The sequence below is a fragment of the Chrysochloris asiatica genome, unplaced genomic scaffold (assembly GCF_000296735.1).
Source record: "Chrysochloris asiatica unplaced genomic scaffold, ChrAsi1.0 scaffold00020, whole genome shotgun sequence".
In the NCBI taxonomy this organism is placed as follows: Eukaryota; Metazoa; Chordata; class Mammalia; order Afrosoricida; family Chrysochloridae; genus Chrysochloris; species Chrysochloris asiatica.
In genome coordinates this window covers 19,202,138-19,217,402 of record NW_006408538.1, presented here as the reverse complement: position 1 = coordinate 19,217,402, position 15,265 = coordinate 19,202,138, and the positions used below count along the sequence as shown (strand labels likewise).

The 15,265-nt window shown below is 36.8% G+C and overlaps 1 protein-coding gene across 4 annotated transcripts in view; it reads right to left on the bottom strand.

The window, feature by feature from the left end:
* ADK (adenosine kinase) overlaps positions 1-15,265 on the bottom strand; it is a 647,845-nt gene that overhangs the window by 344,343 nt on the left and 288,237 nt on the right. For all 4 annotated transcript variants that reach the window (XM_006835925.1, XM_006835922.1, XM_006835923.1 and 1 more), the window contains 2 exons: positions 13,051-13,223; positions 10,709-10,817 (listed from right to left, as the gene is read on the bottom strand). In XM_006835925.1, the coding sequence (XP_006835988.1) occupies positions 10,709-10,817; positions 13,051-13,223 (282 nt within the window). The remainder of the gene's footprint in view (positions 1-10,708; positions 10,818-13,050; positions 13,224-15,265) is intronic.

Here is a 15,265-nt window from a genome sequence, read left to right as displayed (position 1 = left end):
TCTTTACGGGAGTAGAAAGCCTCATCTTTCTCCCGTGGAGCGGCTGGTAGTTTCGAACCGCTGACCTTAAGGTTCGCAGCCCAATTCGTAACCACTACACTACCAGAGCTCCTTTTTTAGGCCACCTTAAAACAACAGTTCCTACTGACAGAATGAAAAAACAATGACTAGAGGAATACTGTTCTTTTTTTTTTGGAGAAATACTTTTAAAGGTACATTATATATTTAAAGTCTTGTGTTATATTCATGTAGGAAGTCACCGTAAGGTTGGTGGTTCAAATCCATTAGACACTCACAGGGTTCCTATGAGTTGGAATCGACTCAACAGCATATAACAACAGATATACATATAGATGAAATAGTTTTGTTTTTGAGAGAATAAATGGATAAAAAATATTTGATTTTCAACACTACTCCTCATTGCTGGCATTTTTTGATGTTGTTAGATAGTAGTAAGTTGGTACTGACCCCTTGCAAACCTACATATGAAGGGCTTCAAAAATTTCATAGGAAAACAATGAAAAAAACAATAGAGTTGTTCCAGGAATTTTTGAAGCCTGTTGGTAAACAGAATGATAAACAGATTGGAAGGACGGCCTGGTACTACACCAGTCTCACAATCACTGCTATGTCTGAAGCCATTGTTGTAGCCACTTTTTCGATTCATTTCATTTTCCTATTTTTCACTGATATTTCCAGGGACTAGTCTCTCATAGAAACACATCCAAAGTAAGTAAGAAGAAATCATGCTACCCTCACTTCGAAAAAACATTCTGGCGGTTACTAATTCATATTATTTTACAATTAAGGCCTGGCTCCCTGTTATAATATATTTTTGCATATGGTTGGTATAAGAAAGTAAATATATATTCATAATCAACAGATTTTATAAACACAGAATAGACATTATAATATCAAGTTTCTAAAAAATTCATGGGAAAAGCATATTATAAAAAATCTGTTCATGGTACTTTTGATGTTCTCTTCCCACAGTGTAACTTGGATCCATCAGTCTTCCATGTTCACTGTCCAACTTTCACATGTGTATGGGATTGCTGCCATGCTTGGGCCAGGTGCACCTTGGTCTTCAGGTTGACATCTTTGCCCTTGGATGCTTTTAGAAGGCTTTGTGCTGCAGATTTGCCTGATGCAATATGTCATTTGATTTATTGACGGGTGCTTCTATAAGTGTTGATGGTTGATCCAGCAAAATGATGTCTTTGATAATGTTGATCTTTTTTCAGTTTACATGGATGTTGTTTATTGGTCCAGCAGTGACGATTTTTGTGTCCTTAACATGGAGGGAAAACTCATATCAAAGGCTGTGGTCTTTGATCTTCATCAATAAGAATTTTCAGTCCTCTTCACTTTCAGCAAGCAAAGTTGTATCATGTGCATATCACAAATTGTTAATGAGTCTTTCTCCAAGCCTGATGCCATGTTTTTCTTAATATAATCCAGCCTCTAGGATTATGTGCTCAGCATACAGACTGAATAAGTGTGGTGAAAGAATACAACCCTGTCACACACCTTCCCTAATTTTTAAACCATTCAATGTTCCCTTACTCTAGAGTATAAATAATATGTGGACAAAAGATTTGAAGAGGTCAGTGACCAGTAGATGAATTAGTTTCATCTCTAGGATATTAAACATTTAGTATAGTTTGTTGAACAACAAAAACAAAATCTATGCATAGATTTCAAAATTTATTAAACCAAAATAAATCGTACACTGTCTGTATGGACTCCAGTCTGAGGCAGTAAGGATAAGACATTGGTTTGAAAAGAGCTTCTGTGAGACCAACAGGAAATCTGTTAAAATTGAAGCAAGAACAAACATCAAATTTATGGTGAGGCTTAGGTGGGAAGAACGGAGAAATCATTTTTGCTTTACAAAAATCTGTGGGGACAATGCCCTAAAGAAATCAGTAGTTTACAAATGGTGACTCATTATAAGAAGGTATGAAACAACATAGAAGACGAAATCCACAGCAGCCATCCATCTCAAGTGGTTCACTTATACAATTCTGACTGAAAAACTAAAGTTGAGCAAACTATTTGCTTAATGGGCACCAAACATGTTACTCCCAGATCAGCTGCAGACAAGAGCAGAGCTTTCAAGGGAAATTTTTAAAAAGTGGGATCAAGATCCTGAAGTATTTCTTAGAAGAACTGTAACAGGAGATGAAACATGGAGTTACCAGTAAGATCCTGAAGACACAATCAAAGCAATGGCTACCAAGAGATGGACATGGTCCAGTCATAGCAAAAGTGAACTGGTCAAGAGCAAAGCCATGTAGGAAATCCTGGAGTGGTGCTGTAGGATAAGCACTGGCCTGCAGTGGGAAAAAAGGTAGGTGGTTGAAACCGGAAAGTTTTCTGGCAATGTAAAAGCATTTGCTTGTTGAATTTCTGGAGGGCCAAAATACAACAATATGGGCTTAGTATGAAAATGATTTGAAAAAGTTAGCCAAAGCCTTAGCAGAAAAAACCGGGGAAACTTCACCAGAGAGTCCCTGTCCACCGCAACAATGATCTTACTGGCTTCTCCCATAAAACAACGGCAATTCTGTGAGAGTTTTGATACGAAATAATAAGGTATAGTTCTGATTTGGCTCCTTCCCACTCGTTTGTTTCCAAATCTTTAAAGGGCATGCAATTTTCTGCAGTTAATAATATTAAAAAGACTGCATGACATCATGAAGTTCCCAGTTCATTCATTTCAATAGGGATGGACTAACTCATAGCTTACAAAAGTGTCTTGACCTCGATAAAGCTTAGGTTGAGAAATAATGCTTATATATTTCTTACCTTTTAATTCCATTTTCCATGAACTTTTTGAGGTGTCCTCATATTTAACTATATAACTAATGTTACATATAAATTTAATTCACTATTCTGTATGGCAGGGGTTTTTAACTTGGTCTCTGTCAATTACCCAACATAACTATTTTTAAGTCCATGAACTTCCAAAAAATGTATGAAAAGTTTGGAAAAAACAAATTTTTCTGGGAAGATTAAAAAAGACAGAAAAGATATGATATTCTAAAAACTTTAGCTTTTGAATTAAATGTTTAAATTATAAGATTATATATATATATATATATATATATATGCATCTAGATACATACAAACATATCTATATCTATATTTATATATAAGCATCTAGATACATATATTGTTGTTAAGTGCCATCAAGTCAGTTCCAACTCATAGTAACCCTGCATAGGGTTTCTGAAATGTTAAATCTTTGCAGGAGCAGAAAGTCTCATCTTTCTTTTGCAGAGTAGCTGGTGGGCTTGAACTATGAACCTTGTATTCACAATTCACATATGTAGCCACCATGCTCCAATATATATGCACATACACAATATCTGTAAAAAAACTGATTTTATGAAGGCTGAATAATATAGAGTGCTCATTTATTATCTAGTTATCTTTTGAGGGAAAAAAGTATACTGGAAAAGTTTTGGTGGGTTACTCCATATTTCACATTTTATTTGATATTGTTCCTCATCAGTTCCTTAAACTTAAAAAATAATATGATAATGTAAGGTTGTCTTAAATTCTTTTGAAAATGAAAACAGAAATAAATACTTTGAAAAATTAATACATCTTCTTGGAACTCATCAACTATCTTGCTATCTAATATTTTGCATTGGTAAGAATAGAAAAAACTCTATATGATATTTGTGCATTAATGATACATAATGGCAATACCACCCAGTGGATGCTGTATGTAGTATTTCACAACTGGGGAAGGGTGAGGAGAAGGGTGCATGCAGTCTCCCTGAGCAGCCAGAGTGGAGAAGGAGGCTGAATATAGGCTGGCAAAGAGTTGACACTGTCTGGTGGGCAGCAGCAGCCAGTGTCCAGAAAGGAATGAGGAGGAACCCTCCAGTCTAGCTCCAGTTTCCAGATCTCAGGGATGACAAGGTGGGCTGGGCTATGATCAACAGGAACCTTCAGATGGGGCACATTCCAGCGAGGGAAGAAGCTTTGGATTATCAATTCTCAGGAACAAGAGCACATAAGGGTGCAGATCAGCCCAGCAAAAGCCAAATTAGGGACTGATGGGGTAGAAGAAACCCAGTGGGCAGTATGCAGCCCTCTATGTCCTCTGCTTTCAACAAAACCACTAAGGTAGTTTGGGGATCATTGAGAAGATATCCTATGGCTGCCCATCCTGAAAATACAACGAGGGGAGGGAAGGGAATGGACTAGTTTCTGTAGAATTGGGTCGGTGGAGCAGAACTTGGGTCACCCAGTCTATGGAAGACTAGGCTGTCATATCCTGTTGGAAACAGTGGGCAGCAAGCTCTCCTGAGGCAATGTGGGGGAGAAGGAGGTGGAAGTGGCAGATGACCTCAGCAGGGTCCTGGTCAGATGTTCAAGTCATTATGCACAAATCAAATTTGTGCATAATGATTTGCCAGTGGAACCAAATTATGTAGGTAAGTGTGGCGTGAGGGTACAGATCTTTGTGTATTCCTTTCATCTTCCTCTGATGCTTCCTACATTGTTTAGTATTTTACCCATTGACTCCTCCAGTAAAGTAACTCTAGGCTTGAATTATTTCTTCAGTTCTTTCCGGCTTCGTAATGTCAAGAGAGTTGCTTACTTTTGTTTTTTTGTAACTCCAGACACCTTTGAACATTTTATTATAATACTTTGCTTTTTCAAGCGACCCTCTGAATCTTCTTTTTAGCTCTTTTACTTTATCATTTCTTCCATTCGCTTTAAGTATCCTATGTTCAAGAGCAAGTTTCAGAGTCTCTTCTGACACCCATTTCGGGCTTTCTTATTTTCCCTGTCTTTTCAACGACCCTTGACTTCTTGATGCATGATGTCCTTGATGTCACACTACAACTCAATCTATTATTGACATGGTCTCCAAATTTGGGTGGGATATACTCTTGCAAGGGTATAGTACCTAAGAAAAGAGAACTGCTTGAATAAGAGCTGAAAAAATAAAATAAGTGAATCCTAAAGATATGCAAGGTGTTCTCCTTTGAGTATTGAGCATGTATCTATGAGGAAAACATCCTAGACCAAAGTAAGAAAAATTACACATGACAAAATTAGTAGACAAGGGCATTAAAGTTGTTTTTATATGCCTGTATTTCCTATGTTAAAAATGTAGAAGATAAAATGAGAATGTCAAGTAGAGACATGACATGAAAAAAATAGGCCCAAATCATACATGAAAATGACAATATCTGAGATGAAAAATACACAGGACATGCTTAAGGATAGATAAAAATATTATGGGAAAAAAAGATTAACAAACTTGAAGATACACAATAGAAACTATCCAAATGAAGGACACAGAAAATAGAAAAAGAAAACAAAAACTAAAGCAGCAACTCTGAACTACGGGATGATGTTGTTACGTAGTGCTATCGAATCAGTTCTGACTCATAGTGACCTATTCACTATTATTAGGGTTTTGTGAAGTAGACCTCAGAGGAAAAGCTGGTGCATTTGAAATACTGATCAGGCAGTTAGCAGTCCAGTGCTTACTCGAAAGCACCATACCAGAAATAAAAACTATGGGATGGTATCAAGTAACTTGAGTTTCCAGACTCAAATACAACGATGGGAAACTGACTTCAAGCCCAAAGGACTCCCTGAATTTAGAAGTATCTGAGCGTCATAAAAGACAAAAGCAGTCATAGTTCAGAAGCCAGAATATCAGGGAAGAGCGTTACACGGAGAAACTTGTTGATAGCTCATCCGAATACTGATCAGTACCTGGGACAGAACAATTCAAAAGTACAGTGAAACTTACGAGACACAGACAAGGCTGTGATATCAACTAGGTCAGCATTCTCAGTGGTTTGGCAGTTAAGACGGCAATCCTAGTTCCAAGTTTTCTTTTGAATCTGGCTTGAGTTTCTGTCAGTTCCCTGTAGATGTACTGTTGCAGCAGTTTTTAAATGATCTTCAGCAAAAGTTTTCTTTTTATGTTAATGATGTTATTTGAAGACTTCACATTCTGTTGAGTCACCTCTCTTTGGAATGGGCACAACTATAGAACTCTTACAATCAGTTGGCCAGATACCTGTCTCCCAAAGTTCTTGGCAGACATGAGTGAGAGCTTCCAGCGCTGCATTCGTTTGTTGAAAGATTTTGATATGTATTCGGTCAATTCCTGGAGCCTTGTTTTTTGCCAATGCCTTTTGTATAGCTTAGACTTCTACCTTCAATACAATTGTTCTTGGTCATATGATTACTCTTGAAATGGTTGAAGAGTGACCATGTCTTTTTGATACTGTAACTTTGTGTATACCACCATCATCTTTCTGCATCATTCAATATTTTGCCCATGGAATCCTTTAATATTGCAAGTACCAGGGTTTCTCAACCTTGGTGCCAATGGACCCAATGGCCAATGTTATCTATTTTAAATAGATAATCCTTTTCTGTAGGATACTGTCACATGCACTGAAGGATATTCAGATATCATTAGCTTCTACCTCAAGTACCAACACTCAAAGCCTCAAAATAAAAAACGTCTAATATTCAAGCTCCTAGCAACCCTACACGACAGACTGTAACTGCTCTAGAGAGGTTCCTTGGCTATAACCTTTACGGGAACAAAATTGCCAGGTCTTGTCTCCTGTGGAGCTGCTGGTGGGTTTGAACTGTCAACCTTCCAATTAGCACCCAGAAAATTTTAAATGCCTTAAAAGTCAAATTATTTTTCCACTTTAAGAAACAAGCAATAAAATAAAAAGGAAGAAGATGAGAAGATCTACCAAAATCCAAGCTAAGCAGAAAAATGGAAAGAGTAAAGGAGGGAAATACAATTTACCTAGTCGGGTATTTCCCAACAAAAATGCTGAAAGAGAACATCTAAAAGTCCTTTTTTCTATTATACCAACATGTCATTTATATACAAAAGCAATTAAGAAGCAAATTAAAAAACTCAAGAGAAGAAGAGGTCTTAGTCCTTTTCCTAGGGAAAAAAAAAAGCTTGATGACAAAATACAGTCATTCAAGGGGTGATCCATATAAACAATAAAGGAGTGGGGGGCGGGGAGATAATCAGTGGTAGGCATTTAATTCTCTTAAATATAGTAAGGTATCAAAAATTATGATAATAAAAAAAGAATGGAATATAAAAAATATAACTACCAAAAATCAAAAGAAAGACTGAAACACTGAATGGTAATTTTCTTGTTTTTCACAGCAGTTAAGCAACATTATTTAAAAAAGAAAATACATTGTTGTGTTGTTGTTGTTGTTGTTGTTGTTGAGTGTCATGGAGCTGGTTCGGACTTATAGTAACCCTCTGTACGGTCCAGCTGGTGAATCTGAACCACTGACCTTACAGTTAGCAGTCCTTTGCTTATCCTATAGCACCATACCAGGACTCCTTACTTTTTACAGAAGTTTTGATATTGTTGAAATAGAGAATATGTAGTTTAGAAAAATGAATGTCTCTAACTCTCTTTAGTCTTTTTCATAAAGCTTTCCTCGCTATAATAAGTCGTAAGAGGGCACTTTAAGGAAACACTATGTCTAATGTAAGAAGATACAGAAACCAATTTGATTCCAAAGTGATAAACACCTAAGATTGATATATGTTGTTGTTGTTGTTAAGTGCCGTTGAGTCAGTTTTGACCCATAGCGACCCTGTACAGGGTTTCCGAGGTATATATATATATTTAAATGTAATTAGCTACTCACTGTAACCAATAGTCTCTAATTATCTGCTAAAAGGAAGTTGAGAATTTGGTTTCAACATGGAAAAAGCGAGATTACATGCCAAAATGGCATACTTTTTTTAAAAAGGAATGCTTTATTTAAACTAAAATTTATACAGTTAAATTATCCAATAAGCAAGCTTAGCTGTTTATAAATGTGCAGTGAACAGTTTAACATGCGAAAAAGATGCAGCAAAACCCATGTGAAACTATTTACTACAGATTATAAAGTTAGCACAAGTAAGTATCTATTTTACTTGCTTACTGGGTAATATAACTTTAGTCTTATATACTCAGCCAAATGGGTTAATTTACCCAAACCCAACTTTAGCTTACTATTGTTGTTAGGTGCCATCAAGTCGGTACCAACTCATAGTGACCTAATGGACAGCAGAACAAAACACTGCCCGATCCTGGGCCAACGCTTGAGCCCATTGATGCTGCCACCATGGGTGACCCTGCTGGTTTTTAAAATACCGGTGGTACAACTTTCAGAATCACAGCAACTCACAAGCCACCCCAGTAGGACAGACTGACAGACGAGGGGTGGACCTTATTATTAGGAATGTAAATTTGCATTTATGAAGGAGAAAATAAGATCAATACTTTGAATTTTCTTAATGTGCACTATTCAAAGAGCTCTGGTAGCATAGTGGTTACGAATCGGGCTGCGAACTTCAGGGACAGCAGTTCGAAACTACCAGCTGTTCCGCGGGAGAAAGATGAGGCTTTCTACTCCCATAAAGATTTACAGCCTCGGAAACTCTGTACAGGATCACTATGGGTCAGAACTGACTCCACAGCACATAACAACAACAACAACAACATTCATGGAGCAATAGGAAGGAGGGCTGAGTATGATAATCCAATTTATTTTATGTAATGCAGATTTGTCTCAATTATGGAAACTGTAGACCTGTTATATTGAGATTTTTTCCTTGGATCAAGAACTTTTTGCAATTGAAAAATGTCCAGTTTCAATTTAGAATCCTGGTGTGGCACTGCAGCTCTGGACTGCTAACCACAAGGTCAGTGGTTCAAACCCACCAGCCACTCATCGGAAACCTACAGTCTGAACGGCCTTGACAGCGCTTAGCAACAACAACAGTCTCTGTTCAACCCTAGTAAGTGGATATTAGGTAACTGTTGATCCTACAGAATCTGAAACTAGGAAGTAAAACATCTAAACTTGTGGTTTGAACATTGACTAGCCACGCTACTATCTCACTCCTAAAGGCTCTAAATTCAAAGGCAATTAGAGATTTAAAAGAATGACCTTGGAAATAACACTACATTTCAGAGGACGAGTCACAGACTTCAATGAATAAGGAGTATGTCTTTATTGTTGTTAGGTGTCATCGAGTCTATACCAACGCATAGAGACCTTATGCACAGAAGAACAAAACACTGCCTGGTCCTGGGAGTCACTAATAAAATTGAAATTGTTGAAAAGCGCCATCAGGAATATCAACTGGAAACCACTGTGATGTTTGTTCTGGCTGAACACTCAGATACCACACAAATCTCGAAAATAATTTAGCCTTCATTATTAATTTGACCATTGATGATACATTAATATCAGCAGGCATGATACAAAACATGCAAAACTGTACTTCATTCATAAACAGATAGCTAATGCTTTTACATGATTTGTTAACATGATTGTTAAAACTTTGAGTTATTTGTAAATTGGCTGTTAAAAATTTTGCGTTTAATACTGTATACTAAAATACTGAAAACTGTAATTGTCAATCTGAAAAAACCTTTTCATCACAATATGCTGCCATATATCATACTCAACATTAAGTCATGTAAAGCTGTAAATCATGTATTTTTTAAAATTCAGACCCCAAAATGTAAGATAGCTTGAAATAGGTACATAAATCCCTGTTAATAAATAAAAACTGAGGCCATTTTAAGAAAACAGAACATAAAAACAGTTAAAGGGGAAATATTTTGGATTCTTGGAAAATGTTCCTCCTCACACACAGGCAGAAGTAACATGAGTTTCTTTTAGATAATCTTCTCAACGTAAGCATTTATCTGACAGGTTAAAAAAAAAAAAAAAGAGGTAGTATTTGCTATACAGAGAAATCAATAAGAACCTTGTGAAGCCTACAGCAGTGCACATAAACATGTAGGAGACATTAACAGTAGACTGAAAGAAATAATTATATTTTCAATAAACATGTTCCTACTGGATAATCAATTTTTTACACTTCTTACCAGCTGTTTCACACAGCTCAGGTATTAGAATGGCGGCAGCTGTTACACCAAAACCATGTATTATTATATGCATAGGAGATGCTTGCAATTTTTCATAGATATCTACTTATTTGTTATCACTTACATTAAACACATATTAAATTTAAGCAAAGTAATCATGCGGTGATTCATTCAGGAGGATTTTTAGCACTATCCCATTTTAGAAATAAATTCTCGACCAATTATTTTTATGTCAGAAGATTTAATAACTCAAATTACATGCTATCCTCATTCCCAGATTTAAAAGATTTGTCAAGATCAATGTTCCTGAAATATTAAATAAAAGGTGTCATGGTAATTACTATGGACTAAATAGCAATTAAGATTTTTTTGGCAAATAAGTTCAAACTGCTTGCAGTGAATATTTATGCTAATAATATTTTCCCAAACAATGCATGCATCATTCAGAAGTTGCCTAAAAATGTAAATTTGTAAAATTACTTCAAAAGATATTAAGAAACTAATTAAACACATAATTTTGTGTTTGATTTACAAATATAAGTCTATAATATATCCAAGAAGACAGAGGACTGTGGGTAAATAATGAAAACCATGTTACCATAAAGAGAGCCAGATTTCTCTTTACTATTTATAATAATGAAACTAACATCTACTTGAAGTGGATAAAAAAATTTCTGGGTAGGTAAATGACAGTTATTAAAAATTACTATCATCCAAAAGCTATATAGTATTGTTATGTGCAGAAATTTGAATTAGGTGTAAATACTTACTGCTATATAACAAACTCTTGCTTTTTCTACCAACACCCAGTTTTTTTCCAGATCAAGATGTTTTTCCTTTTTATAACAGTTGGCAGCAGCAAGATTAGCTATAAGGGACCTAAAACAATCAAAGAAAAAGTAAGTATATTTTACTCATCCTATAGCCACACCTTGTTCCTTTTCTACACAGTTAATCCCAATGTTTGTGTAGCTCTGGTAGCGTAGTGGTTACGAATCGGGCTGTGAACCGCAAGGTCAGCAGTTCGAAACTACCAGCTGCTTCGTGGGAGAAAGATAAGGCTTTCTGCTCCCATAAAGATTTACAGTCTTGGAAACCCTGTACAGGGTTGCTATGAGTTGGAACCAACTCCACAGCACACAGCAACAACAACAACATAGCCATACCTTGTTCCTTTTCTACAGTTAATTCCAATGTTTTTGAAATTTGTTTTGCAATTTTAATTCTTATTTATCAAAACTGTTTTGCATTGAATTTTAAACAGATGTAAATAAAATTAATTTTGTTTTGAAAACTTTTTGAGACTTCTAGGTTGCTTTTAAGATAAACAGACACATGGATTACGATAACAGTAGACTTTTGAGAAACATCACCTGGTATTCTGAGAAACTGGCATTTAAACTATATGTTTCATATTAAAATGATAACATTACTTAGCACATTTTAATAGTTCAAAATAGAATGAAGAAGTAAAGCTACTGGGTTGTTATGCAAAAGCCTCTGTCAATATAAAAATTATGGTAGAAAAAATATGTTTATAAAGATAAGTACCACCACGAAAGGGATTGCAACCATGTAATGAAATAAAGTATATGATTTGTTGAATGCAAAACCGATGGTCTGTTTTGTAGACCTTCATTCAATTCACAATAAAAAAATGGGGAAAAAAAAAAGTAACAAAATACATTAAAATGATTCTCACACTTTAAAAGCAAAATATGAAATTAATATAATTTCAGAAAACACAGAGATGTAGGTTATATTTATTATGAGAAGTTAATTTGCAAACCATTACATTTAATTACATTTACAATTACTTTTTTTATAGCTGCTAACTCCTAGAATTCACAAAATAACTTCTCCAATTTTTCTTTTTCCAAACAATTAAAGCTTTAAAAAAAAAAAAAAAAAAATCCCTCTCATGACTTAAGATGCTGGTCCTCTTTTTAAAAAAATCAATTGTTTTCTAAAAACTCTTTCGACTCATTGAAATACAGTCCCTATATAAAAACAAACATTTCTAGTATCAACTACTAACCCATATTTTGATAATAAAACCACTCTTTGATAATAAATTATGTATTTTTTCCAAATACAAGTATCCTCTTGAATACTGTATTACCCAAACTCTTTGTTTACTGACTTTTGGATAGTGCTTACAAGGAAAACCAGCTCTATTTTAAACAATCTGTCTAAACCTATCAGTCTCTAGAGAGTGGATAATGACTTAGACAGTGAGCAGCCCGTCCCTCTCAGTTTCTGACTTCCCATATCATCTGAATAATACTGATCACCATAACCGTAATATTAGCATGTAAATTAAGCTTTTGACATCTGGGAGACCTAATATTATCATAACTGTTCTTTAAAATAGCAATTTAGCATACAAAAACAATTTGGCAACTTTACTCTAGTCTGAGTGGTATCAGAGGCACAACCCGACCTGTTTTTCACTAATGGGAAAATCTTTTGCACCTGCCAAGCAAAGTTGGTTTTGGAAAATTTGAAAAGGTCAGAGGTCTGCGCAAATATATTTCACTGCTGCCACTACGTTGTATTTCCAACATAAACAGATGGATGAAGAATATGTAAATTTATTTACTGAAATCTTAAAATCATAAAGTTCTATAGAAAAATAAAAAATAAATAAAAAAGGTAAAGAGATCGGAAAAGTCTTTGGTGCCACATTTTTTTGGTGGTTGTGTTATTTTATAAAATTACTTTATTGCAGAAAAGAAAAGGCATCTATTTAAAGTATACAATTTTTTCTGTGTCTCTTGTTGAGAATATACACACCAATTCAACAATTGTTTCCTTTTTATTTTTGAATGCTAGATTTTAGTTGGAGCCCTTGTGTGGTGCTGTGGGATAAAACACTGGACTACAAGGTTGGCTTGAACCACTAGGTCAGCAGTTCAAACTCACCAGTCACTTTAAATAGATGCCTTTTCTTTTCTGCAATAAAGTAATTTTATAAAATAACACGACCACCAAAAAAATTTCTAAATTCAGATTTTACTGTAGATTTTGCAACAGTTGTTAACATACTACTGTTAGATCTCTACAACCTTTAGTATGGTGTTGTAGAGAGGCCCTTTGGAATTACACTGACCTGTTGTCACCAGTGATGCAGGCGGCACAAGTCCCTGTTGGCTGTTCATTCTGCTCATAGTAATGAGCATCTATATGGGCTTCAGCAGCTTTTCTCTTCAGGATCTCCCCGAATTTATCTACACCAATGCATCCAAAAAATGTGGCTGCTTTATGTGGCTTCTGAATCATCCACTGAAAACCAAAAACACAAATAATTTAATGAGTTGCAAAAATTATCTATCTATATTTATATAGTTAAATATTCTGCCATGGATAGTGGCATCCAAGGGATGCTTTGTGTGAACAGTGGCTCTTATGAAGGCAATTTCAATTCTGTACTGCTACTTAACAATATTTTAACTCCTGCTTCTTCCACTTTGTTTCCAACCTTCTCATTCTAATCACCAGCAATTATCAATGCATCTTAACTGCATGTTTGATCAATTTAACTCGCAAGGCCTTGCTAGAATTCTTCAATGTTTCCACCATTTTCCCTGCTATACCACATATTCTTTGGAGTCAGAAACCGAGCCATATTTATCTTCGTAATCTTTGTAGCAACCACTGCCAAATTTTGTTCATAGAAGGCCCTAATAAAAAGTTTATCAAATAAACACTAAGCAACTGAGTTACTTTATGCCTCATGAAGAATTAACCAAGTGAAGAAAGAAGTATTTTACAATTGTTGTTGTGTACAGTTGAATTACAGTGGCACTAACTGGTCTTCCTTACAAGTATATGGATATTATCCTATCACAGACAGTACTGTACTGCAAGACAGATCTTGAAAGGTTCTCTTTGAAGATGAATGAAACACCTTTCCCCTTGAATTTGTCATTCCTGGCATAGTAAACCAATGATTATCTTATTATAAAAGGCCAACAGAGGAAGGTGGCGTGCGCCCCGTGTGACCGCCAAGATGGTGGTGGGCGCATTTCCTATGGCGAAGCTGATCTACTTGGGCATCCCGCAGGTCAGCAAACCGCTCGCCAACTGCATTAAGGAGGGTGCCCGCCAGAGCAAGTTCTTCAAGAACTACGTCTGCCTCCCACCGGCCCAGCGGAGAAGTATGGACTTCGCCAGGACCTGGGCACTGCGCCTTGTTGAACCAGACCCAGGGTTTTCACCTTAACCCCTCCCATCCTGGTCAACCAGAAGGACTCCTCACACCAGAAGCTGAAATGGTTTTACAAATCTCATCAACACTTGGAGGCCTGGTGTGGTGCTGTAGGATAAGCACTTGACTGCTGCCCACAAGGTCGGCCATTGAAACTCCTTGGGAACCCTACACAGAGTCTGAATTGACTCAAAGACACTTAACAACAACATCAACACTTGGCATCCATCTATCGGAAATTTTGTGTGGCACTGCAGGATAAGGCACTAGACTGCAAGGTCAGTTTGACCAGCAAGGCCAGCAGTTCAAACCCACCAACCACTCTTTGGAAGCCCTATACAGGGTTACTAGGAGTCAGAACCAACTCGGTGGCACTAAACAACAGCAACAACCTGGGAAGCTTGTCCTGACCTGTCCTGTAGTGTGGACTGCCACTTTGCATCTTCCCCAAACTAACTGACCTCCCTGCAGAGGTCAGATTCTGTTACTGTTTAAGTACCTGCCCCAAGGATGTAGCATCAGAATAGCCAATGCATGCCTCCATTGAATGGTATCTGCTGAGTCACTGAGATCAGTTACAGACAATGAAACCGTCTCTGTGGAACTGGAAAGGAGCCCTGGTGATGCAGTAGTTAAGCTCTTGGCTGCTAACGATGAGGTCGGTGGTTTAAACCCACCAGCTGCTCTGCAGGAGAAAGATGTGACAGTCTGCTTCTGTAATGATCGCAGCCTTGGAAGCCCTATGGGGCTTGTAGGGCCACTAAGAGTAAGAAGTGACTGGGCGGCAACAGGTTTTATCAAAACAGCAGAGGCTAGGGGCAAATTGGAGGGAATCTGTTCATTCTAAGCATCAGTCTGGAGAGATGTACAGGGGTCTTAAAAATTATCCTACCCCCTTCCAAGACTAAGACTCAATGGGAATACACACTCTGATTGGTGACCACGTTCATCACTGATCAAGGGGAAGTGAGGGAAAAACAGCAATGAAGCTGCGAGCTAAGCCCTACAACATTCAACAGACTCCTGTGAACCCGGTTGGAGACCTGGTTGGCCAGCAGTGTGGCAAGACCTGGGGATTCTTGGGCCCAGAGTCACTGACATAGCCACAGAGGACTAG